The sequence below is a fragment of the Chrysemys picta genome, chromosome 2 (assembly GCF_011386835.1).
Source record: "Chrysemys picta bellii isolate R12L10 chromosome 2, ASM1138683v2, whole genome shotgun sequence".
NCBI classification, from domain to species: Eukaryota; Metazoa; Chordata; order Testudines; family Emydidae; genus Chrysemys; species Chrysemys picta.
The window spans coordinates 246,182,976-246,209,863 of NC_088792.1; the positions used below are offsets into that span (position 1 = coordinate 246,182,976).

Consider the following 26,888-nt stretch of genomic DNA (forward strand, 5'->3'; position numbering starts at 1 on the left):
TAGTTAAATGCGGAGGAGCAACAGTGCTCGGCTGATATCCAGCAGGTCCTGGTGGGCAGGGAAGCCCTCGACCTCTACCTGTCCAAATGGAAATGGTTTACGTGTTGGACCTTGGTTAAAGGTATTCGACCCAAGCGGGCCTCACTGTAGTTAATCCTTAACTACCTTCTGCATCTCAAGCTCCAAGGCTTGTCCCTTTCATCTGTTAAGGTCCACTTGGCCTCTATTTCGGCCTTCTATCCGCCACTCGAGGGCAGGCCAGTTGTTGCCCAGAACATGACTGTCAGGTTCCTCAAGGGCCTGGAGCGCTTCTACCTGCATATCCAGAACTTTGTCCCTCTGTGGGACCTGAATCTTGCGCTGTCGTGGCTCACGGGTTCCCCCATCGAGGCTTTGGCTTCCTGCTCCCTCCTCCTCGTCTCCTGGAAGATCGCTTTCTTGGTCGCAGTAACATCTGCTGCAGAGTCTCAGATTAGGGCACTTACCTCAGAGCTGCCCCTATACGGTGTTTTACAAGGATAAGGTCCAGCTGCGGCCACAACCAGCTTTCCTATGCAAGGTTGTTTCACAGATTCATACGAGCCAGGACATATTCTTACCTCTCTTCTTTCCAAAGGCTCATAAGATGGAGGAGGAGTGCAGGTTGCACTCTCTGGATGTCAGAAGGGCACTAGCCTTCTACATTGAGCAGACCAAGCCGTTTCGTAAGTGAACGCAGGTGTTCGTTGCAGTGGCCAACAGGATGAAATGTTGTCCACTGTCTGCTTAGAGAATTTCGTCTTGGATCACTGCCTGTATCTGTTGCTGCTACGATCAGGGAAAGGTGCCTCCTCTGGCGATTGTGACCGCCCATTCAACTAGGGCGCAGGCCTTTTTGGCAACTTTTCTAGCTCAAGTACCGATCCAGGATATCTGCGGGGCCACCACCTGTTGTCTTTTCACGTGTTTACGTCTCATTACGCGCTTACCTGGCAGGCCTGAGACGATGCTGGCTTTGGCAGAGCAGTGTTGCAAGCTGCACGACTGTGAACTCCGAGCCCATCTCCATGGATACTGCTTGTGAGTCACCTAGAATGGAATCAACATGAGCAAGCACTCGAAGAAGAAAAAATGGTTCCCTACATTTCATAACTGTTGATCTTCGAGATATGTTGCTCATGTCCATTCCATTACTTGCCCTTCGGCCCCTCTGTCGGAGTTGCCAGCAAGAAGGAACTGAGAGGGCGTAGAGCCAGCAGCACCTGATGTACCGTAGTATGAGCATGGCACTCAAGAGGGCACCACAGCTGACCATACAGATACTGTTAAGGCAAAAATTTCTGACAAATGTGCATGTGGGTGCGCGCACACCTAGAATGGAATGGACATGAGCAACACATCTCAAAGAACAACAGTTATGAAAGATAGGTAACCGTTTTATTCCTGTGCTGATGGCTGTTTGCTCCAACCTTCCCCCTCCCTCACAATCTCTTCACCTCAGCTTCACTTGGCACCTACCCCTCTTCCCTTGCCATTTTCTTTCCATTTCGATGATTTCCTCCTAACTAAACCCTCTCCTGCCCCTTGAAAAAAAATCATATCACTAATACGATGTTTGCCACAATCATACTGTTCACTCTGGTTGTGTGTTATATTCCTTCCGCCTCCCTATCTTTCTGGTCTATTTAGATTGTAAGCTCTTTGGGTGGGACTGTCTCTTTGTTCAGCCTGTAACACAACGGGGTCCTGGTCCATGATTAGGGCCCCTAGGAGCTATGGTAGTACAAACAATAATAATAATGGGGGCTTTCATGTGTTTTAGTATGAAGTAGGTTATTTAGCTACCTATTTATATTGCCCCCATCTCTGTAGCATCTGCGTACCTAGAAGAATATGCTGTAAAATGAGTAGGTAAAACTGAACATGCAGTTTCCAACAGAAAACTTAGAAAGAGTTGAAAACAAAGAAAATCCATTAAGGGCCTGATCCACAGCCTATTGAAGTCAATAAAAGTACAGTGGAACCTCAGAGTTATGAACACCTCGGGAACGGAGGTTGTTCATAACTCTGAAATGTTTGTAACTCTGAACAATACATTATATGGTTGTTCTTTCAAAAGTTTACAACTGAACATTGGCTTAATACAGCTTTGAATCTTTACTATGCAGAAGAAAAATGCTGCTTTCCCTTTATATTTTTAGTAGTTTACTTTTAACCCAGTACTGTACTGTATTTGCTTTTTTTTATTTTTGGTCTCTGCTGCTGCTGCCTGATTGCATACTTCCAGTTCCAAATGAGGGGTGTAATTGACTGGTCAGTTTGTAACTCTGCTGTTTGTAACTCTGAGGTTCTATTGTACTCTCATTGACTTGAGTGGGCTTTGGATCAAGCCCTAAAATCCAGCCCTTACCGCCCACTTAGCTACAAGAAGCCTCAAATAAATTTTGAAGTGGTAAGAGACTCCACTTCAAAAGTTATTTTTCCTCCCTTGGTATCCTGCTGTTAATTGATTTATCTCATTAGACTGACCTCATACTTGGTAAAGCAACCCCCATCCTTTCATGTATTTATACCTGCTCCTGTATTTTTCACTTCATGCATCTGATGAAGTGGGTTCTAGCCCACGAAAGCTTATGCCCTAATAAATTTGTCAGTCTTTAAGGTGCCACAAGGACTCCTCGTTGTTTTTGCTGATACAGACTAACATGGCTACCACTGAAAAATGAGTCTAAATATTCCAGAAGTATCCATGTAACCACCCTACTCAAAGCAGAGGGCTGGTTGGTAGTAGAAACTCCTAATGTCATGGAGAGAAGGGCTAAAGAGCCTTCTACAAAGATCTGTCTTGTTACTTTTGTAAACCCATCTGGGGATGGTTCCTAAAGCCTGTAGAAAATTTTGAGAATGAAATGTGAAGTGCTTAGCAGCCAGGCACCAGCTGAAATTGACAGAAGAGAGCTCTAACGTTCAGCTGTTGTTACCTCTCCACCTCCTTTTCCTGCAGAAACAAAATGTAGACCAAGCTACCTGGTGAGCTCTGAAGTGTTCCTGAGGTTTTTCCATTGCTTTTAATTTGAAGAGAAATAGTATATAATATACAGTAATTAAAAACAGTAGGAGAAACATCTCTAAATGCTCTTTCAAGGTCATTCACTCATCATTAAGGCAACATCAATTAGTAAAAGAGATACTTTTAGGTGTTTGTTGAATTTAATAGTCATGTCAAAGGAAAGAAACTCATCACATTGGCTGCAACCTCCAGGCCATGAGTCAAGCCAAAAAAAAAAAATGGTCAGGAGAGAATTTTTATGCAAGTCTGTTCTAACGATGTGAGAGAGAGAAAATAGGAACTTTATAGTTTGAGGAAAAAAATTCATGAGATTAAGACCTGATCAAAATCCATTGAATACAATGGAAAGAAAATGGAATTTACTTTTAATCCAAAATCCATAGACCTTAATGAACAAGGTTTATGAAAGTGAAATGGACAAAGGATGAAATTATCATAGTTATAGGGACACAATAATGGCTATTAGTGTGGTCAGAACAGAAAAGCCAGTGGGGGAGCACTGTGTTGCTGAGGTAATAAGATTAGAAATGAAGTGTGAACTCAGTAGTTCAAGGCTAAAAGATTAGAGGACAGGTTCAGTGCAAAGGATCAAGGAAAAAGAGGTGAAGTTGTCTCCTTATAAGTTATGGAAGCAAAAACAGAATAAGGACATAAGAACATAAGAAAGGCCGTACCGGGTCAGACCAAAGGTCCATCTAGCCCAGTATCCTGTCTACCGACAGTGGCCAATGCCAGGTGCCCCAGAGGGAGTGAACCTAACAGGCAATGATCAAGTGATCTCTCTCCTGCCATCCATCTCCACCTTCTGACAGACAGAGGCTAGGGACACCATTCCTTACCGTCCTGGCTAATAGCCATTAATGGACTTAACCACCATGAATTTATCCAGTTCTCTTTTAAACTCTGTTATAGTCCTAGCCTTCACTACCTCCTCAGGTAAGGAGTTCCACAAGTTGACTGTGCGCTGCGTGAAGAACTTCCTTTTATTTGTTTTAAACCTGCTGCCTATTAATTTCATTTGATGACCCCTAGTTCTTGTATTATGGGAATAAGTAAATAACTTTTCCTTATCCACTTTCTCCACATCACTCATGATTTTATATACCTCTATCATATCCCCCCTTAGTCTCCTCTTTTCCAAGCTGAAGAGTTCTAGCCTCTTTAATCTCTCCTCATATGGGACCCGTTCCAAACCCTTAATCATTTTAGTTGCCCTTTTCTGAACCTTTTCTAGTGCCAGTATATCTTTTTTGAGATGAGGAGACCACATCTGTACGCAGTATTCGAGATGAGGGTGTGATGTTATTGACATAAACTGGGACCGTATAGATCATTGTTGCAACCAAGGTCCTGTAGTGGCACCCAAATCTTGTATAAAGGGGGTCAAATGGGGTGTCTAGGACAAGGTTATGGTTTACTGGTTATGATTATGCTGTCTATATGTGTGTATCAGTTTTGTAGTCGAAGTTATGAATATTGGCTCTATACTGTCTGTATGGCAAACTTATGCTATGCTTCTGGGTAACATCCCAGACAAGCTGAGATTAGCTCTGCCTAGCCTGCTTGATGGCCCATTAAGGACCATCAGCTATACAATGGACCCATTGAGAGAAGGCAGATACGCCTTGTAACTCAGCAAAGTATGCAGGGACTGGCCCATGTGACTCCAGACTCCATTTTGCTGTAATTTTCCACAGTAAGAACAAAGAGGTGTTCTTACACCTGGAAAAGACTATATAAGGCTGATGCCTCATCTCCATCTTGTCTTCAATCCTGCTTCTTACCTCTGGAGGAACTTTGCTACAAACTGAAGCTCTGAACAAAGGACTGAGGACCCATCCCAGCTGGGGATGTATTCCAGAGACTTGATTTGAACCTGCAGTTTATTCCATCGCTGCTGCAAGCCTGAACCAAGAACTTTGCCATTACTGTATGTAATTGATTCCATTTAACCAATCCTAACTCTCATCTCTATCTTTTTCCTTTTATGAATAAACCTTTAGATTTTAGATTCTAAAGAATTGGCAGCAGCGTGATTTGTGGGTAAGATCTGATTTGTATATTGACCTGGGTCTGGGGCTTGGTCCTTTGGGATCAGGAGAACCTTTTTCTTTTACTGGGGTATTGGTTTTCATAACCATTTGTCCCCATAACGAGTGGCACTGGTGGTAATACTGGGAAACTGGAGTGTCTAAGGAGATTGCTTGTGAGACTTGCGGTTAGCCAGTGGGATGAGACCGAAGTCTTAGTCTGGCTGGTTTGGTTTGCCTTAGAGGTGGAAAAACCCCAGCCTTGGGCTGTAACTGCCCTGTTTTAGCAATTTGTCCTGAGTTGGTGCTCTCAGTTGGGTTCCGCCAGAACCGCATTGTCACAGAGGGCGTACCATCAATTTATATAAGAGCAATAATATATTCTCAGTCTTATTCTCTTCCCCTTTTTAATGATTCCTAACATCCTGTTTGAAATAGATTACTACAAGAACCTTTTTGGTAATTAGTAGAAGTGTGTTTGTAGCAGCAAAGATTGTCTGATGAAATTTAGCCTTTTTTTCTTTGCGTTCTGATTGTAAATGTTGACATACTTGTACGATATTTTTTGGTTTTGATCATTTCTCACAGGAAAGCTGATACAAAAGATTTAAGACTACTGGTTGATTTGGGAATGGTTTCATTTAGCTTACTTGTTGTTCATTATTGTGAACTTGTGATTGGTCATATGGTGGACCTCGATCCCAGACTTTGCTTACTTGAAAAGCTAATTAGCTTAATTATGAAACTAATTTTGGATTGTTCAGAAATCTGTTTTTTCATGACCAGTCATGCATATAAAATTACATTACTATGAATATTAATAAACAAAACCAAAAATAGACCAACTGAAATTCATAATTTAATTTTGAGTGGTTTGTGGATAATTAGAGAAAGCTACTTGCCAATCAGAGTAGGGAACAAATCTCTTTGAGACTAGAAGAACCTACGGTCCATGTGATCTTAATTATTCTAGTGTAAACTACTTCAATTGAGTTACTCTGGGGTAGATGAGACTTGACCCGCCTCCCCTATTCCATGCTTCTACACTGGCTCTAGTAAATGTTTCAGGTATGTATTTTAAAAACTTGAATATAATTAGTTATCAGCAGGCATTATCAGAGAGAAAATAATGGCTCTATTTATCATGGGAACAAAACTACACAGTCTGTTATGTAATCATCACTATTTATCTAAAGGATAAGTAGGGCATGTGTTTGAAATGTGTTGTGTACTTTATCAGGTTAATATCTTTATGCACTTGTTTGCATGATTTTGGGAAAAATATAGGGCATTAGTCTACATTATATAAATATGGTATATAAACATATATATATATATAAATGTTACACTACAGATTATAAACTGAGTTGTTTATAAGACATAGCATAAATTCAGTGACAGTATGTTTAATACACCTGTGCTTTTCTAATAGCTTCAGATGCTGTATTTTAAACAGTTCCATGAGAACAACAAGAGGCTTCTAGGTTACAGGCTCAGTCAAACAAAAATGTGTGTCTCTGGCTGTTGGCCCTCAGAACTCCCATGATTTCTGCAGCCTCCTATTCTGTGTTAACAGTTGCAGAATGCGAAATTAGACATTCACAGTATATGCTGGTTCCTTTCCAGAAGTGTTCTCTGTGATTTTGATCTAGCTTGATTGTCATATGTGTCAGATGATCTCTAGGGAGAGTCACCGAACTTACTTTGTTGGTCCCTTGAGGTTCTAACATAGCAGCACCCTCCTATGAGACTAGAAGAGTGCTGTCCAAGGACTTTTAAAGTTCATTCTCCCATACTCCTATCCGTCACTATGCAACAGAGTTACAATAGCCCCAGAAAAGACAGTTACTCACCTTTGTAACTGTTGTTCTTCGAGATGTGTTGCTCATATCCATTCCAATTAGGTGTGCGTGCGCCGTGTGCACGATAGTCGGAAGATTTTTACCCTAGCAACACTCGGTGGGTTGGCTGAGGCGCCCCCTGGAGTGGCACTCTTATGGCACCGGATATATGCCCCTGCTGACCCAGCGCCCCCTCAGTTCCTTCTTGCCGGCTACTCCAACAGAGGGGAAGGAGGGCGGGTTTGGAATGGATATGAGCAACACATCTCGAAGATCAACAGTTACAAAGGTGAGTAACCGCCTTTTCTTCTTCGAGTGCTTGCTCATATCAATTCCAATTAGGTGACTCCCAAGCCTTACCTAGGCGATGGGGTCAGAGTTAGATGTCGCGGAGTGAAGGACCGCTGAACCAAATGCGGCATCACTCCTGGACTGCTGCACTATGGCATAGTGGGAAGCGAAAGTATGCATGGATGACCAAGTCACTGCCCTACAGATCTCCTGTATGGGCACATGAGGTAGAAAGGCGGAAGACGACGCTTGAGCCCGAGTAGAATGGGCAGTGAGGCGGGTAGTTGGGACACCAGCCAAGTCATAGCACGCACGGATGCATGATGTAATCCAAGACAAGATTCGTTGCGAGGAGACTGGGAGGCCTTTCGAACAGCTGGGATGTCTTTCTAAATGGCTTTGTTTGTTCGATGTAAAAGGCGAGAGCCCTGCGAACGTCTAGGGAATGTAGCTGTTGCTCCCATCGCGAAGCGTGTGGCTTCGTAAAGAAGACCGGGAGGAAGATGTCTTGGTTGACATGGAAGGCAGACACCACCTTAGGGAGGAAGGCGGGGTGTGGTCGCAGTTGTACCTTGTCCTTATGGAACACCGTATACGGTGGGTCCAATGTGAGGGCCCGAAGTTCCGACATTTGTCTCGCCGATGTGATAGCGATGAGGAAAGCTGTTTTCCAGGAAAGGTACAGAAGCGAGCAGGTGGCCATCGACTTGAAGGGGGCACCCATGAGTCTAGATAGGACCAGATTGAGGTCCCACATAGGGGCCGGATGACGAATTTGCGGGTACAGACATTCCAAACCCTTGAGGAACCTGCTGAGCATGGGATTGGAGAAAACCGAGCGCCCATTTTCACCCAGGTGGAAGGCTGAGATGGCTGCTAGGTGTACTCTGACAGATGAGACAGCTAGGCCTTGCTGTTTCAGGGACCAGAGATACTCTAGGGTGGTAGGTACTGTCGCCTCCAGAGGGACAGTATTGCTCAGGGCACACCAGCAGGAGAAGCGCTTCCATTTGGCCAGGTATGTGGACCTAATGGAGGGCTTTCTGCTACCCAAGAGTACTTGCTGCACCGAACTGGAGCAACGCAGCTCAGATTGAGTCAGCCATGCAGCATCCGAGCTGTCAGGTGGAAGGACTGCAGTCCGGATGACATAACCCGCCGTGTTCCTGAGTGATCAGGTCCGGCCACAATGGTAGAGGAATTGGTTTGGTCACCGACAGATCGAGGAGTGTGGTGTACCAGTGTTGTCTGGGCCACGCTGGAGCGATCAAGATTAAGCGGGCCTTGTCTCTGCGTAACTTCAGAAGGACCTTGTGGACCAACGGAAATGGAGGGAAGGCATAGAGCAGGTGGTCTTTCCATGGTATCAGGAAGGCATCCAAGAGGGAGCCCGGGGAGCGTCCCTGGAGGGAGCAGAACACTTGGCACTTCCGATTCTGACGAGAGGCAAAAAGGTTTATGTGGGGAAATCCCCACTTCCGAAAAACAGAATGGATAACGTCCAGACGTATCGACCACTCATGAGCCAAGAAGGACCTGCTGAGGCGGTCTGCCAAGGTGTTCTGGACTCCTGGGAGAAATGATGCCACCAGGTCGATTGAGTAGGCTATGCAAAATTCCCAGAGATGTATGGCTTCCTGACAGAGGAGGGACAACCACGCTCCGCCTTGCTTGTTGATGTAAAACATGGCCATTGTGTTGTCTGTGCAGATCGTGACACAACGATCCTGCAGGTGTTCGCAGAATACCTGACACACTAGGCGTACTGCCCTCAGTTCCCTGACGTTGATGTGCAGGGTTATTTCTTGTGCGGACCAAAGGCCTTGTGTGTGAAGGTCCGCCAGTTGGGCGCTCCAGCCCAGAGATGACACGTCCGTGGTGAGGACTAGAGATGGCTGTGGGGCATGGAATGGCATCCCCCCGCAAATAAGGCTGGGGTTTAGCCACCAACCCAGAGAGGATAAGACCTCTGTCGGCAGCGTGAATACTGTGTCCAAACTGTCCTGGCCTGGACGGTACACTGACGAGAGCCAGGTCTGAAGCAGGCGGAGGCGTAGTCAGGCATGTCTGATCACGAAGGTGCACGAGGCCATGTGGCCCAGAAGACCGAGGCACGTGCGTGCTGTCGAGGTCGGGAAGCTTTGTAGGCCATGAATAATGGTCATCATGGACTGGAAGCGGGACTGTGGCAGGCATGCCTTGGCGAGATTCGAGTCCAGGACCGCCCCAATGAAGTCTATTCTTTGGGTTGGTTCCAAAGTGGACTTTTCGGTGTTGAGCAGCAGGCCCAGTTGCCTGAACAGGCTCATGACGAACCGAACATGAGACCGCACCTATAGCTCAGAACGACCCCGAATGAGCCAGTCGTCGAGGTACGAAAACACTTGGATCCGATGTCTGCGGAGCAAGGCCGCTATGACAGCCATACATTTTGTGAAGACCCTTGGTGCTGTGGACAGGCCGAAGGGAAGGACGGTAAATTGGAAATGCTGCTGGTTGACCACAAAGCGAAGGAACCGCCTGTGCGGAGGGTAAATTGCTATGTGGAAGTACGCGTCCTTCATGTCGAGGGCGGCATACCAGTCTCCAGGATCCAGGGAAGGGATAATGGTCCCCAGGGAAACCATGCGGAACCTCGACTTTACCATGAATTTGTTGAGTCCGCGCAGGTCCAGGATGGGCCGAAGCCCCCCCTTTGCCTTGGGGATTAACGGGAATAAAAACCCCTGCCCCTCAAATCCTTTGGTATCTCTTCCACTGCTCCAATAGACAGGAGCACTTGTACCTCCTGCAAGAGGAGTTGTTCTTGAGAAGGGTCCCTGAAGAGGGACAGGGAGGGAGGGTGTGAAGCGGGGATGGGGCGAAACAAACTGAAGATGGTATCCAGTTTCCACCATGCATAGGACCCAGCGATCTGATGTTATGCAGGACCACGCAGGGAGGAAATAGGAGAGCCAGTTGGAGAAAGGCAGAAAAGGATCCTGCAAGGAGACTGGTGTTCCGTCCTTGAGCGCACCTTCAAAAGTTTTGCCTGGGCCTCGCCGATGGTTTTGGGGGGCCCTGATTTTGGCCTGATTGAGGACCAGATTGACATCTCCTATTACCACGACCACGCCTTCTAGAGAAGTCTTGCCGCGGTTGAGGGTTAGGGTTAGGGTAGGTGCGCTGTGGTTGGGGCCAGAAGGGCCTATGTTGCATCACTGGGGTATGCATGCCCAGTGAGCGCATGATGGCCCGGTTATCCTTCAGACTCTGCAGTCTGGGATCAGTTTTGTCTGAAAATAGACCTTGGCCATCACAGGGCAGGTCTTGTATAGTTTGCTGCAGTTCCGGTGGAAGACCGGACACTTGCAGCCATGAAATGTGGCGCATAGCCATACCCGAGGCTAGAGTCCTAGCCGCTGAGTCCACCGCATCTAAGGATGCCTGCAGGGATGTCCTCGCCACTTTCTTACCCTCTTCTAGCAAGGCCCCAAACTCCTCCCTGGACTCCTGAGGAACCAACTCCTTGAACTTCTGGATCGAGTTCCAGGTGTTATAGTTGTAACAGCTCAGGAGGGCCTGCTGGTTAGCTATCCTGAGCTGTAGTCCACCTGTTGAATAAATCTGCTGCTTTTGTGTCATTTTTTAAGTGGTCACTTTTTTCTCCAGAATTTACATTTTGGTTTAAAGGAAAACTAGAGACACCATTAACATCAAAATCTGTGAAAATGTTGTTCTTGTTACAATTGCAAGTAAAACCTAATATTACTATAAGTTTAAAAAAAAGAGAAAAATACTTTTCTCTAGATTGAGGTTATTTTGTGCATTTGACATCATTTTATGTATTATTAGTTGCACTGTTTTAACTGTTCATTCGGGTAATTAATCCTCCTGTTTGCGTTGGTCTTTCTTATATTGACAGGGAAGAAACAGAATTAAGAAATGCAGGAAACTGTGACTGCAAATACTCAAAAATCAGCAAAGGAATGCCAGGCCGGGTGTAGTATCTGAAACTATTTTAAAACTTACTTTAGGGAATTGACTACATTTCAGGTTAACAGTGTTCTTTTACTTTTTTTATTTTTGTTTATTGCTTTAGAAAAATAGTTTTGGTAATATAAACTGATGGAATTTTGTTCTGGTAGCTCAGCCTTTCCCCAAGCTGCCTCCAACCAACCAGCAGCAGGAGCCACCAAGATGTGGACAATATGTCCATTCACCACAATGAGGTGTTAACTTGAGAGTCTATCTGGAACTATATAAATATTGATATTATTAGGCAGATTTCTCAGAAACATGAACACCCAACTAAAATCCAGGAACTTTTTCAAAACATTCTCCTTATTTCTTCTTTCCTTAGATGGATCTTTGTTCATTGTCCATGTAAGTAGTTTCTGTTTCACATGCTGGAAGGACATCAGAGATTTCCCCTACCCATTTATTCTTGGAATGTTCCTTTTTGTTTCCCAATCTTTCCTGTTTTGTAGTAGTTTCATGGAGGATGTGTGGGCACATGGTTCTTCTTTAACTGCAGTACAAATATATGTATAGTGATAAGGTCTTGCATCTTACTTAAGGAAAGTCAGAGGTTAATTTTGCAATGGGAGACCAAATCCAGATTTGTTTATAAGTCTTCTGGGTACTACTGAATTATTTGAACGGCTGCATAAATGTTAAACTGGCCATATTAATAGTTTTGCAGTGTTTCACATCTAGCCTCATTTAAATGTACCCCAAACAATATGTTTTCAAAGTGACCTATTTCATAGTGCTTGTGATAGAAAGTCTTTGGTCTTGTCTATATAGGTAGTAAGCTCTTTTGGTCAGGGACTGTCCTTTTGTTCTGTGTCTGTACAGCATCTAACACAATGGGGTCCTGAAGCATGACTAGGGCTTCTAAGTACCATTATAATACAAATAATACAAATAATAATAATAAATTAATAATAACAGTCTGAAAAATTCTGTAGGTTTTAAGTGAAAATCTCAGAGAACTTCAGATGGCTGTGGTACTACAATTCCCAGCATCAGCAAACTAGTTGGATCTAAGAAGATGAATAGTGGTTTAACCTTGTCAAACGCAAAGTATGTAGAGCATGTGTCAATCTTCTACAAACATGACAAAATTTCCCATAATTTACCTCTCACGTACCAAATAGCAAATTTTTTGTAATGTTTATGTACTTCTTCCTCCATAGTTGTCCATGTGACCTTGTTGCCAAGAATATACTGTTGTATAAATGTCCATCCTGATTCAATGGAGGCTAAACTACACTGCATTTTTAAAAAGATTTGTTGCACTTAGAACATAAGATGATTTAAAAAACAAACAAAAGAAAACTTCACTATTGGACAGAGATTATCTTTCTTATTGAACCTTGGTACTGTGAACATTGTTTTGAGAATTCTGATAAGCATCAATGTTAACAGCCAACCAAAATGTTATGAAATGGTAATTACTAATTTTGGGCTTGAGAGGCCAAACTTGTCCTTTCCTATTGCTGTCTTAATTTTTGTGAAAGAAGGGAATGTGGCTTTTTTTGTTTTAAAGTATTGGTTTTCCAAGTGCTGTTTTATTTCTTATGCATGCATAGACAATAGCACTCTTCTATTTCCTGTGTTCTTTGCAAGATATATATTTGCCAGTAATTATTTCATTTCTGTAAAACTATATATGATGACATGTTTCCAACTCATGGTATCTTTGGCACAGGGTTCTGTTGTACAGTGCTTAATATAAATGGGGCCCTAATCTCTGTTTGGGGTCTTTGGTTGCTACTGTAATATAAATAATAAATAATCATTAATAACTGACTATATTCTCCAGCAGAATTACACTATGTTTGGTTGCCAGTGCCATATCCCTCAGCCTCCCCAATAGTGTTCAGTAAGGGTAGGTTCCCAAGGGACTGCTTGACCTTTGAATTTCACTGAGATGGTGCTGGGTTTTTAGGTATTTATTCTTTACTGGGGGAGTTTTCACAGCAAAAGTTTATCAGTTTAAGGGCAATTTCATAGGGATTTATTTTATTCATTTTGTACACTTCTGGTTCCTGTTTAGAGAGTGCAGCCCTCCTCCTAGTGGATGTGGAGTGATGACCTTTGATATACCCAATGACCCCATCCTGAAGGCTCTTTAATAAGCTCTTTGGGTCAGGAACCATCTTTGTATGCTGTGTCTGTGCAGCTCGTAGCACAAGCAGATCTTAGTCTCTGACTAGGGCTTCTAGGCACTATAGTAATACAAATTAATAATAATAATACTCACCATAAGTTTATCAGCAATTGTCCTTAGTAGGATTCAGTATTGGGTGGCAGTGCTCTCAATTCCTATGGCACTGAGCAATTTGCCAGCTATTTAAGGGCAGTATAGAGAAATAATTTCAGATGAAGTAGGACGAGTGCTCACTAGAACTTTAGAGAGATAAGGTGGGTGAGGTAATATCTTTCGTTGGACCAACTTCTGTTGGTGAGAGAGAAAAGCTTTTGAGCTTACACAGAGCTCTTCTTCTCAGACCTGAAGAAGAGCTCTGTCTAACCTCAAAAGCTTGTCTCTCACCAACAAAAGTTGGTCTAATAAAAGATATTACCTCATCAACCTTATTTCTCTAATATCCTGGGACCAGCACGGCTACAACAACACTGCATACACTAGAGATTTGTCAGGTAAACTAAAAGCCAGCCACTCTGGGAGTTTCAATACAGATGCACTGGTACAATGACTACTAATTGTGTATGCAGGTGAAATGTATAGTGAAAAATTAAATGATACTTGTGTGCAAAGAGCAATAATATATGCAAGTATTTGCTTTAGATTCGTCACTACTAAGAAGCCTGTAAGGAACTCCAGAAGGATGAAATTCAACATAGATAAGCACAAATTAATCCTCACAGAAATTATCAATTTAACCTACTCATACATAACAGACTTGAGAGTTTTCACGGAGAGGATCAAGGTGTCATTGTATACCCTTCAGTTAGGACGTCTGCTGTATCTGCAGGAATGGGGAGACATGCTAATAAGCGGTTAGGGTGTATTTACAGAAGGACAGAGTGTACTAAGGAAAATATTAAAGTGTCAGTGTATTACACTGGTATAACTTACTTTGAATACTGGACTCAGCTTTGGGCAGTCCCATAGACAAATTCCATACTGTAGTAGAAACTGTCCAAAGAAAGGCAGTGAAAGTTATTAGAGGCATGGTGGGGTTTCTATACTATGATCATTTTAAAAGATGAACGTTAATTAGATGAAAAAGGAGAAGTGATAAAGGCATCATAACAAATTGTAAAGAGGTGGTCAGCTGGTCATCTCTTTTTTTAACCTGTGCACTAATTCAAAAACACGTGGACATACACAATGTAAAGGAAAAAAAATAAAACAGATAAAAGGGGATGCTTTTTTTACCCAACGTACAATGTGTGGAACCTTCTGTTTGTAGGAGGATATAATTAAGGCAGAGAGTTCAGTATGATTCAGAAAAGGGTTAGATATTACATGATTAATAATAGCATCCATAGTTACACTCACTGCTAGAAGAAAATTACTAGGGCTATCAAACTGATCATGTTATAGTATTATAGGATTCTGTACAGTTGGAGGTGATGGTGGTTTATTCCTCTGAAGCATCTGGTGTGACAGCAACTGATGTGAACAGAATACTGGATTAGCTAGGTCATTGTTCTGTCTCAATATGTCAATTCCTGTGTTTCTATACAAGTTTCTAAAAAACGTGAAATCATCTTCATAATCAAAAACAGCTGGGCCAAATTCTGCTCCTAATTTTACTGGTGGAATCCAATATACGTTTGTTAGCAGAGGATTACACTAGTGTAACTGGAAGTAGCATTTGTCCCACTGTCATTTACTTTCTCAATTTAAAATGTCCTGTCTCATTCCTCTTTAAGCTGATGTAACTATTTTCCAAATACACTGTTTAAACATAGAAAAGTAGATTTTAAATATCTTTATCACATTCAAATTTTATTGCAACTTTCAACCAGTAGCTTGTTGATTTTCTCCAGATAGTTACAGCACATGTATTTTGGTACTCCCTGTGGATATCAAAGGGGAGCAAATAGGTGTATAGACATCCAAGTCTCTCTGTAAGGAGAAAACATCTATGGATGCTCCAGTGTCTTAGAACCAGTTCCCAGCTACATTTCCTTTGTGCCACTCAGTGCAAAGGGGATGGAGCCATGAGCAGCTGGAGAGTCTCCTGACATAAGAGAAGTCCCCAAGTGGTATTAAGATGGTGTAGCTGGGGATAGGTTAGCTGTCATAACTTATTGTAGCCCTCAGCCTATTCAAGCCGAATATCAGTAGAGTCGAACGGTGACTTAGAGCCAACTTTCTCTGGGCCCAGAGATCTGGCTCTTAGTCATTTGTGATTTCAGATACTTTAATCAAATACTGTATTGAATGTGAATTCTCTGACTTGATGCTGCCTGATGAGTAGATGATTTTTACATTGTTCACTGTGTTCATATATTTGAACAGGGGAGAATAACAAGTAAAGTCAATATTTAGAGAAGTCATTGTGTGACCATACTTTGACTGACCCAGCTGTTATAACTAATCTCATTTTAGAGCCTGGTAAACTAGTTGTGTTAGTGAGACAGTATAAAATAAACTTACAAAAAGATTTCATGTGTTTCACTTTAAGCTATATTCATATTTCACAGCATGCATCTGAAACTGCTCCTTTTGATTTGCTAACATAGCCATTTATCTCCTGGTTTATTAAAAGGGTATCTCTCATTGCATTAACACTGGGAAACCTGCATTTTAATGTAATCACTGATATCTATCTTTGGTTTCTTAGGTAGCAATGTTTGTGCTGCACTTGGGCAGCGCCACGTTCTTGTTGACGGAACCGGTGATAAGCGCAATGACAACAGGAGCAGCTACGCATGTTGTGACTTCACAAGTCAAGTATCTGCTGGGAATGAAAATGCCATATATATCTGGGCCCCTGGGATTCTTTTATGTGAGTTCACGAGCGGAGATATCACATTGGTTTGCTAACATTCTGTTTAACATTTATAGTTTTTGGAAAGGGAGACATGGAGGTAAGGACATGATTGTGTGAACCCTCATGTTAGCTGTCCCATTCAAATCAGTAGGATTTGTTAATAGGGATTATTTGAGTGAGTAAGAACTAGCAGGATTAGGCCCCAGATTGATCCTTTGTGTTTTCTGGTTTAAAAATAAGTGGTCAAGTTTTGCAGCTTTGTCAATAGTTCTAATTATTAGATTTAAAAATTAGCAATATTTCATAATTTTTCATTCAAATGAGGCTAAACAATACCCAGTTTATAGGTGATTCACGGAGTGTTAACCTTTGTTGAATATCCGGTCTGAGAGAATACCACAGCATTTCAGCTTTCATTCCAGACATGTTTCATGTCACATTTTCTTGAATATTAGTGAGGTGAAAGAAATATGATACATGATTTGTGGATGTCCTGTGCAACAGTTACCTTGTATATGCTACTGCTATTTTATGATATGGCACATTCTTCTCACAAACACACGTCGAGTTTATCACTTTATTTTAATCGCCATATCATGTGTGCAGCATGATAAAGCTGCAGCCCTTTGGGAATTTAAACTCTGAAGGTAAACACGGTTGCACGGAGCCTTCCATGGCAAAGTTACATGGCCTTACATGAGAAACACAATTCTGAGAACACATTCTCTAGGATAATCCACGGTAGAAAAAAGCTTTCCCTGTAGGCATTTGACCTTGTTCTTCCAGCACAGTATAAATAATAGTGTTGCTCCTTGTTAGGGTGATAGTTTGCATACACTCAGCTGATGGGCAACTAAAGAATAAGTGTCTCTTTACTATCTGAAGCAAGGGCCCTTGTCCTTAGAACTGGAACTGGGCAAATAGCAGAATTTTTTATTTTTTGGCAACGCCACAAAATTGAAACAAAATTTGAAAAAATGTTTGTTTCAGATGGACTTAAAAACAATATTTTTTACATTTTTAGCGAATAGAAAAGATGAGGAAAAAAATTCATTTTGAATCAAATGAAATGTTTTATTCAACCTGAAATAAAACATTTTATTCAATTTTGAGTAGTTTTTAACATTTAAATTTTTTAAAAAATAAAAGAAAATTTCTATACTAAAAGTTATTTTGAATTGAAAAATCAAAATGTTTCATTTAGAAAATGTTGAAATCAAGCATTTCTACACGGTCTGAATTTTGAGGGAGGTAATTGAAACAATTTGAGGTAATTGACATTAATTCAAGAAATGTTTCGGTGTCTCTGAATCTGCATTTCTTGCTGAAAAGAAAAATTTGGTTCTACTTAGAATACGTGCAGTTTGTCTAGCCCCTAAAGTAGAACTAGTTATTTGATTAACATTGACCATATTTCTTTGTGTCACTGTTGCTCCTCAATCACTATTTAATTCAGTTCCCATATTTGAGTTAGGCAAGGGGAGGATTTAAAATGAGTTCTCTGAAAATCTCCAGGCAATGGGGAGATTGGTCTAATGATCTCCCTGACTGGGGAATTTTGCTTTTTAGAAAGGTTCTTTTGGTCATACTTTTATCTTAAAGGTACATTTATAAGTAGTTGATAAAGGGCTAATAAATTATTAATGTTTGTTATTACGCATGGAACAAACATGAATAATACGAGTTCCAGATGGTTATAGGCACATAAGTGCAAGGTGTCATAAGCAACCTATTGGACGATAACAAATGATTTACCATTTATTAACCCTTTATAAATGTACCTTTGATATAAAGTATGACTCTTCTAGCACTGCTATGCCAGTTACATGGAGAGCGTATCTACATAAAGGAATATTGTCATCGGGTGGAGATGACTAACAAGTACAGCAGCCAAGAGACAATCAGATCATACAATATAAGAAATAATAGATGACGTGAAGGCCAAGACACTAACAGGATTTAAAAAAGAATTATATAAATTAATGGAGGATAGGTCTACCAATGGCTATTAGCGAGGATGGGCAGGGATGGTGTCCCTAGTCTCTGTTTGCCAGAAGGCGGAAATGGCTGAAAGGAGATGGATCACTTGATGCTTCCATATGAAGCACCTGATATTGGCCACTGTCGGAAGACAGGATACTGGGCTAGATGGACGTTTGGTTTGACCCAGTATGGCCATTCTTATGTTATGTTCTTAGAGAACAGCAGTAATACAAGGAAATAATTCTATCTTAGGATGCTGGTGATATCATAAATGAGGTCATTAAGAACCTTTGAGGAAATTTTCTTCCTTATCCCTTGTATGCTTGTTTGTCTCTGATGTATCCTAGCTGTCTTTGCCACACTTCTTTACTTCTGCTGATATCAAACCCTACCCTCCTTTGTTCAGTTTGCAAAAAAAAAAAGATGTTTTCTTGTATAGAAGTTTTTGTAAAAAGTTTATTTTAAATCATCATAGAATCATAGAAGATTAGGGTTCGAAGAGACCTCAGGAGGTCATTTCGTCCAACCCCCTGCTCAAAGCAGGACCAACACCAGCTAAATCATCCCAGTCAGGGCATTGTCAAGCCGCACTTAAAAATCTAATGATGGAGATTCCACCACCTCCCTAGGTAACCCATTTCAGTGCCTCACCACCCTCCTAGTGAAATAGTTTTTCCTGATATCCAATCTAGACCTCCCCCACTTCAACTTGAGACCATTGCTCCTTGTTCTGTCATCTGCCACCACTGAGAACAGTTGAGCTCCATCCTCTTTGGAACCCCGCTTCAGGTAGTTGAAGGCTGCTATCAAATCCCCCCTCACTCTTCTCTTCTGCAGATTACATAAGCCCAGTTCCCTCAGCCTCTCATCATAAGTCATGTGCCCCAGCCCCCTAATCATTTTCGTTGCCCTCTGCTGGACTCTCTCCAGTTTGTACACACTTTCTGTAGTGGGGGCCCCAAAACTGGATGCAGTATTCCAGATGTGGCCTTACCAGTGCCGAATAGAAGGGAATAATCACTTCCCTCAATCTGCTGGCAATGCTCCTACTAATGCAACCCAATATGCTGTTAGCCTTCTTGGCAACAAGGGCACACTGTTGACTCATATCCAGCTTCTCATCCACTGTAATCCCCAGATCCATTTCTGCAGAACTGCTGCTTAGCCAATCAGTCCCCAGCCTGTAGCACTGCATGGGATTCTTCCATCCTATCCTTGCTGAACCTCAGCAGATTTCTTTTGGCCCAATCCTCCAATTTGTCTAGGTCACTCTGGACCCTATCCCTACCCTCCAGCGTATATACCTCTCCCCCAGCTTAGTGTCAGCCACAAAGTTGCTGAGGGTGCAATCCAATCCCATCATCCAAATCATTAATCATAGAATATTAGGGTTGGAAGGGACCTCAGGAGGTCATCTAGTCCAATCCCCTGCTTAAAGCAGGACCAATCCCCAGACAGATTTTTACCCCAGTTCCCTAAATGGCCCCCTCAAGGATTGAACTCAGAACCCTGTGTTTAGCAGGCCAATGCACAAACCACTGAGCTATCCCTTCCCCACTTCATCTTTAATGAGGATGTTGAACAAAACCAGCCCCAGGATCAACCCCTGGGGCACTCTGTTTGATACCGGCTGCCAACTAGACATCAAGCTGTTGATCATTACCCATTGTGCCCGACGATCTAGCCAGCTTTCTATCCATCATATAGTCCATTCATCCAATCCATACTTCTTTAACTTGCTGGCAAGAATACTGTGGGAGACCGTAACAAAAGCTTTGCTAAAGTCAAGGTATATCACGTACACCGCTTTCCCCATATCCACAGAGCCAGTTATCTCATCATAGAAGGCAATCAAGTTGGTCAGGCATGACTTGCCCTTGGTGAATCCATGTTGACTGTTCCTGATCACCTTCCTCTCTTCCAAGTGCTTCAAAATGGATTCCTTAAGATCCTGCTTCATGATTTTTCCAGGAACTGAGGTGAGGCTGACTGGTCTGTAGTTCCCTGGATTCTCCTCCTTCCCTTTTTTAAAGATGGGCACTATATTTGCCTTTTTTCCAATCATCTGGGACCTCTCCTGATCGCCACAAGTTTTCAAAGATAATGGCCAATGGCTCTGCAATCACATCAGCCAACTCCCTCAGGACCCTTGAATGCATTGCACCCGGCCCCGGGAACTTGTGCATGTCCAACTTTTCTAAATAGTCCTTAACCTGTTCTTTCACCATTGAGGGCCGCTCACCTCCTCCCCATATTGTGCGGCCCAGTGCAGCAGTCTGGGAGCTGATCTTGTCTGTGAAAATCAAGGCAAAAAAAGCATTGAGTACTTCAGCTTTTCCCACATCATCTGTCACTAGGTTGCCTCCCTCATTCAGTAAGGGTCCCACACTTTCCCTGACCACCTTCTTGTTGCTAACATACCTGTAGAAACCCTTCTTGTTACCCTTCACATCCCTTGCTAGCTACAACTCCAATTGTGATTTGGCCTTCCTGGTTACACCCCTGCATGCTCGAGCAATATTTTTATACTCCTCCCTAGTCATCTGTCCAAGTTTCCACTTCTTGTAAGTTTCCTTTTTGTGTTTAAACTCACCGAAGATTTCTCTGCTAAAACAAGCTCGTTGCCTGCCATATTTGCTATTCTTTCTGCACATTGGGAGGGTTTGCTCTTGCACCCTCAATAAGGCTTCTTTAAAATACAGCCAGCTCTCCTGGACTCCTTTCTCACTCATATTAGTCTCCCAGGTGATCCTGCCCATCACTTCCCTGAGGGAGTCAAAGTCTGCTTTTCTGAAGTTCAGGGTGCATATTCTGCTGCTCTCCTTTCTTCCTTTTGTCAGGATCCTGAACTCGACCATCTCATGGCCACCCACTTCTACTTCCCCTATCAATTCTTCCCTGTTTGTGAGCAGCAGGTCAAGAGGAGCACGGCCCCTAGTTGGTTCCTCCAGCACTTGCACCAGGCAGTTGTCCCCAGCACTCTCCAAAAACTTTCTGGATTGTCTGTGCACTGCTGTATTGCTCTCCCAGCAGATGTCCGGGTGATTGAAATCCCCATGAGAACCAGGGCCTGTGATCTGGAAACTTCTGCTAGTTGTCCGAAGAAAGCCTTGTCTACCTCATCCTCCTGGTCTGGTGGTCTATAGCAGACGCCCACCACGACATCACCTTTGTTGCTCTTGCCTCTAAACTTAACCCAAAAACTCTCAACAGGCTTTTCTCCAGTTTCATACTGGAGCTCTGAGCAATCATACTGCTCTCTTACATACAGTGCAACTCCTCCGCCTTTTCTCCCCTGCCTGTCCTTCCTGAACAGTTTATACCCATCCATAACAGTGCTCCAGTCATGTGAGTTAGCCCACCAAGTATCTGTTGTTCCAATCAGATCATAGTTCCTTGAGTGTGCCAGGACTTCCAATTCTTCCTGCTTGTTTCCCAGGCTTCTTTCGTTTGTGTACAGGCATCTAAGATATCTAGCCAATTGCCCTACTTTCTCAGGGCACGTCTTCACTACCTGCCGGATCGGCGGGTAGCAATTGATCTATTGGGGATCGACTTATCGCGTCTAGTGAAGACACGATAAAATCGATCCCCGATGGCACTGCCGTCGACTCCGGAAATCCACCGCGGCAAGAGGCGGAAGCGGAGTTGATGGTGGCGCAGCAGCGGTCAACTCGCCGCCATCCTCACAGCCAGGTAAGTCGACCTAAAATACTCAACTATTCACGTAGCTGAAGTTGCGTATCTTAGGTCAAACCCCCCCCCCATAGTGTAGAGCTAGCCTCAGTATGAATCAGGAGGCCTCCCCTGTTGCACCATTGTGAAACAAAGAAATGTCTGTTTATTAGAAGGCATGGTTTTGCTTTAAAGGCACTATAAAAACTAGAAAAATTCCTTGGGCATATTAATACATATGGATTGGTTTGAGAAGGCACCAGTATCTCAGTCAGAAGCACCATGCAATAAAATTGCCAACATTAGTTGCCATGATATTAGTTTTATATGAGAACTGTACTAAATAATTATGTACAATTGTGCACGTGACCAGAGAGTAAAAGGTGAGTTTGGCAGCTAGTCTTTTTGAACATTTTCTTTTATTTTCTCTAAAACTCATATAATCTGAATACTGCTGCATAGCCTTTTTTTTAATTCATTCCACTCAAACCTCCCTCCCCCCCTACTTTAGCATGTTTTCTGACTCAGATACCCCTCAGGGCTGCAAAGCAGGAACCAAGAATGTTAATGAAGTGGGATAGGAAAGTCAAAAGGAAAACAAGGCAATGAAACATTTTCTTTTAATGAGAATGAGCTCACAATTAAATATGTACAAATGAGATTTATATGTGGAGAACAAATCTACTTTGAAGACCAGGGGCCTGTGGGATTTCTGAGTAAAGAACACACTTTTGTGATTTATTATCTCATTTTCTTGTACAGTAGCTCCTCACTTAAAGTCGTCCCAGTTAACGTTGTTTTGTTGTTACGTTGCTGATCAATTAGGGAACATGCTCGTTTAAAGTTGTTCAATGCTCCCTTCTAACGTTGTTTGGCAGCCGCCTGCTTTGTCCACTGCTTGTAGGAAGAGCAGCCCATTGCAGCGAGCTAGTGGGGGCTTAGAACCAGGGTGGACCAGCAGCCCCCCATCAGCTCCCCGCTCCTCTAAGTTCCCTGTGCAGCAGCTGCCCAGCAGGCTAGCAATTGCAGCTGTCCCTTCCCCCCACTGCCATGTGCTGTTCCTGCCCTCTGCCTTGGAGCTGCTCCCCAAGACTCCTGCTTGCTCTGCGGGGGTAGAGGGGGGAGGGGAGGAAAGGGGGGCTGATCTTCCATAGAGCAGGGGGGACACAGGACAGGGCTCAGGATGGAGGGAGCTTGATGGCAGCAGCTGCGGTCTCAGCAAACTGATCTAATTAACAGGGCAGTGTACTTAAAGGGGAAATGCGCATCTCTCTCTCTCTTTCACACACACGGTGTGTGTCTCTCTCTGTCTGCGATGCTGTCTCCCCTCCCTCCATTCCTGCTGCCTTGTAGAGTGTGAGAGTTAACCCTTGAGGGCTCAGCCAATTGCTAGTTCATCATTTAGCAGTAAGGCATTCTCTGGAAAATATCCCACCCTCTGACTCCTCCACCTCAACCAAGCTTCACAATCATCATCACTGTGTACCAATATATATATATGTATGTATATATATATATAGTGTTTTGTCTGGTGAAAAAAAATTCCCTGGAACCTAACCCCCTCACTTACATTAATTCTTATGGGGCAATTGGATTCGCTGAACATCATTTCGCTTAAAGTCACATTTTTCAGGAACATAACTACAACATTAAGTGAGGAGTTACTGTATACACTCTCACTTTGGTCTTCTAACTTTTAACATGTTCCCTAACTAAATTATTCAGATTTTAGGCTTAAAACATCTACAGCAGCTGCCAGTAGATTTATTCTCAATATGGGTTGCATTTGCTGACCAAACAATGGAAAGAAACACTTTAAAAAATTTAATGGGGTCTTTTTGCCAGTTAAATTGTATTGATTGGAGAACAGACTCTTTTGACTAATTTGTTGTTTTTAATCTCTTATTTTATTTTTTTTAACATCTGCACCCGTTTTTGGAGCTAATCTTCATGGTTTTAATTTAACCTCTTTAAAAAGGGCAGAAGAACTCACTAATGTTTCAGTGTACACAGTCTTTCTATACTATACACAGTTAGGGTTGCTGACTTTCTACTCGCACAAACCAAACACCCTTGCCCCACCCCTTCTCTGATGCCCTGCTCTTCTCTGAGGCCCCACCCCCGCTCACGCCATCCCCCCTCCCTCTGTCGCTTGCTCTCCCCACCCTCACTTACCCATTTTCAGTGGGCTGGCTCAGTTGGTTGGGATGTGGGAGGGGGTGAGGACACTGTCTGGGGGTGTGGACTCTGGGGTGGGGCTGGGGATGAGGGACTTGGGGTACAGGACGGGGCTCTGGGCTGGGGGGGTAGAGCCAAGGGGTTTGGAGTATGGGAGGGGCCTCCAGGCTGAGGCAGGGGGTTGGGAGGCAGTATGGGCTCTGGGCTGGGGGTGTGGGTTCCAGGGTGGGGCCAGAAATGAGGGATTCAGGATGTGGGAGGGGGCTCCGGGCTAGGGCTGAGGGATTTGGAGTGCAGGAGGGGGATCAGGGCTGGGACATGGTGGGGGTGTGAGGGCTCCAGCTGGGGGTGCAGGCTCTGGCGTGGGGCTGAGCGATTTGGGGTGCAGGAGAGTGCTTCAGGCTGGGATTGAGGGTTGCGGAGGGTGGGAGGAGATCAAGGTTGCATGGAGGGGGTTGGGGCTCGGGAGACTGTCAGGGGAGAAGGCTCCGGGAGGCGCTTACCTCAGTTAGCTAGAGGAAGCAGCGGCATGTCCCCCCTCTGGCTCCTATGCGGAGGCACAGCCAGGAGGTTCTGCTCACTGCCCCATCCACAGGCGCCACCACTGCAGCCCCCATTGGCCATGGTTCCCAGCCAATGGGTGCTGTGGAACTGGTGCTTAGGGCCTGGGCAGCGTGCAGAGCACTGGGACTGGTCCTACACCTAGGAGCCAGAGGGGAGACATGCTGCTGCTTCCGGGAGCCACGCTGAACCATGGCAGGCGGGGAGTCTGCCTTAGCCCTTCTGTGATGCTGAACAGACTTTTAATGGCCCAGTCAGCAGTGCTGACCGGAGCCACCAGGATCCCTTTTCGACCAAGCAATCCGGTTGAAAACTGGACACCTGGCAATCCTATTCACAGTTGCCTTATGTACAGTGTGCAGATAGTTAAGGTCACCTAAATGTGTTATTACTCTGTAAGGCCAGTGCATAATTTTTAAAGAAATTCAGTGGCGCTCAAGGTACTTCTCCCTGCAGGCCAGTAATTTTCCAAGAGAGTAGTAACACTTTAGGTGATTTTCACTCTGTATGTTTACTTATGTGTGAAGGTTGCCTGAAGTTTTACTTACTGCTCTGCTGGGAAATTACTGGACTTCAAGGGGAATTACATTGAATTTCACTAAATTCCTGCAAAAATATGCATGGCTCCTTATAGGACATTAAGATTTTGGGTACAATCTTGACTAAATATACACTGTGTATATAGTAAAACTATGCAGAAAGTTACATCAACCTAATTTTAACTTTCAGGGATCCTGAGATTTATTTTTGGGAGGGGGGACAAACTCGTAAATTCCAAAATACTTTTTTTTTAAATTTGGAAGGAGGTAAGACTGCTGAAATAATTAATATAATCCACAATATTACTATGCCTCTTTCTAGTAAAAAAAAAATCTGACAGGCAAAAAAGAAGATAGGAAACAACTAGTTATGATAATTTACATAAATATCTGATTACACTTATAGTTCATACATTCTGTTAATGATAATATTGTAATAACATCCTTAACTCTGGTACACTGAGTACATATTTATGAGCTCTCGCAGCATATACATCACCAGTATATGTATATATTTAAATATGTAATTCATGATGTGTCTGTTGAAAATGTTTATACATATGTTTTGTGGGTTAGACATCAGTGTTATCACAGACCTGTAATATAAAAATGTTCAGTGTTAACTCTATAAAACATTTTGAGCTTACTGATTGAATGTGTAGTGTAATATGTGGTTAAATGCTTTAATACTAAGAGGTAATTATATATTTTGCAAAGGGCATGCACATAGTTTCATAAAAAATAAGCTGTTGATTCTGCTATTCTGATGTCATTCCAATGAAATGAATAGACCCAGGCTTTCCAAGGCATGGCTTCATAGGTGTGCACTTATTGATGGAAGCACTTTAATATGACCCATCTCTGCCACCTTTGTTTCAGTGTACTGCAGATTAAACCTACAAAAAGGTTTGGACCTTTTTGAACAGTGACTGTCAATAATACTAAACTGAGCAGTAGCTTTGTAATGTGGGTAATGAAGTATATTTTCACTTATTATCTGATCTAAGGCCCGTATCCTGCAAACACTTATTCACCTGCTTAACTTTTAGCGTGTGAAAAGTACAGTTGCAATCAATAAGTCTAGAGGTGAAAAAACTAATGTACTATGCTACCTTGACCTTGGTAAGTAAATAAATCTCTGGATAAACCTACACTAGCTTGCATTTTAAGTTCTTAGAAGGGCAATGTTTCCTCTCTAAGCATGGTTGTGGATTTCATTAACACTTATCTTTTAACATTTAGTTATTTATAAAGCTTAACTGGAAGTTTTCAAATATCCAAGTTAAGATCTTAAGCTAAAAAGTAAAGAGCAGCACAGGTGAGTTATTTGAAAAGTTGCAGTTAGTAGGGTAATTTTTAAAAAAAGGCAGGTTGAACTCATATTTCATGGGAATTAAATCAGTTAGGAAGCACAACATTCTGTGGCCATCACAACCATGAAGCAGGACCATTTTTAGTTGGTTGAATTTGAGATTAAGGGTAGATCCCATTGTGTACGTGATGGTGTGGGGTGATATGGCATAAAGGTGTCATCAGTCTGTTTGGTTTGATCACATTACTAATTAATGGTAAAGTCAAAGTAAATAATCTCAAATGCAGAACTTGCATATTATTTTTTATATGTACTGTAAATTGCCTGGTACATTTTTGGGTGATGTAAAATAATAATTCATAACAATAATTTTCTGTATATGTCACATTTTTTACAGAAAAATTAGTTTAAAAAATATTATTAATGTAATTCCTTCCATCTCAAAAGCCAGGATCTCTCTCTCAATGATTCC

At 42.8% G+C, this 26,888-nt stretch overlaps 1 protein-coding gene across 2 annotated transcripts in view; it reads left to right on the forward strand.

The window, feature by feature from the left end:
- The window catches only part of SLC26A7 (solute carrier family 26 member 7), a 140,394-nt gene that overhangs the window by 39,541 nt on the left and 73,965 nt on the right, over positions 1-26,888 (forward strand). For both annotated transcript variants that reach the window (XM_008168321.4, XM_065585889.1), the window contains exon 5: positions 16,019-16,183. In XM_008168321.4, coding sequence (XP_008166543.1) covers positions 16,019-16,183 — 165 coding nt within the window. The remainder of the gene's footprint in view (positions 1-16,018; positions 16,184-26,888) is intronic.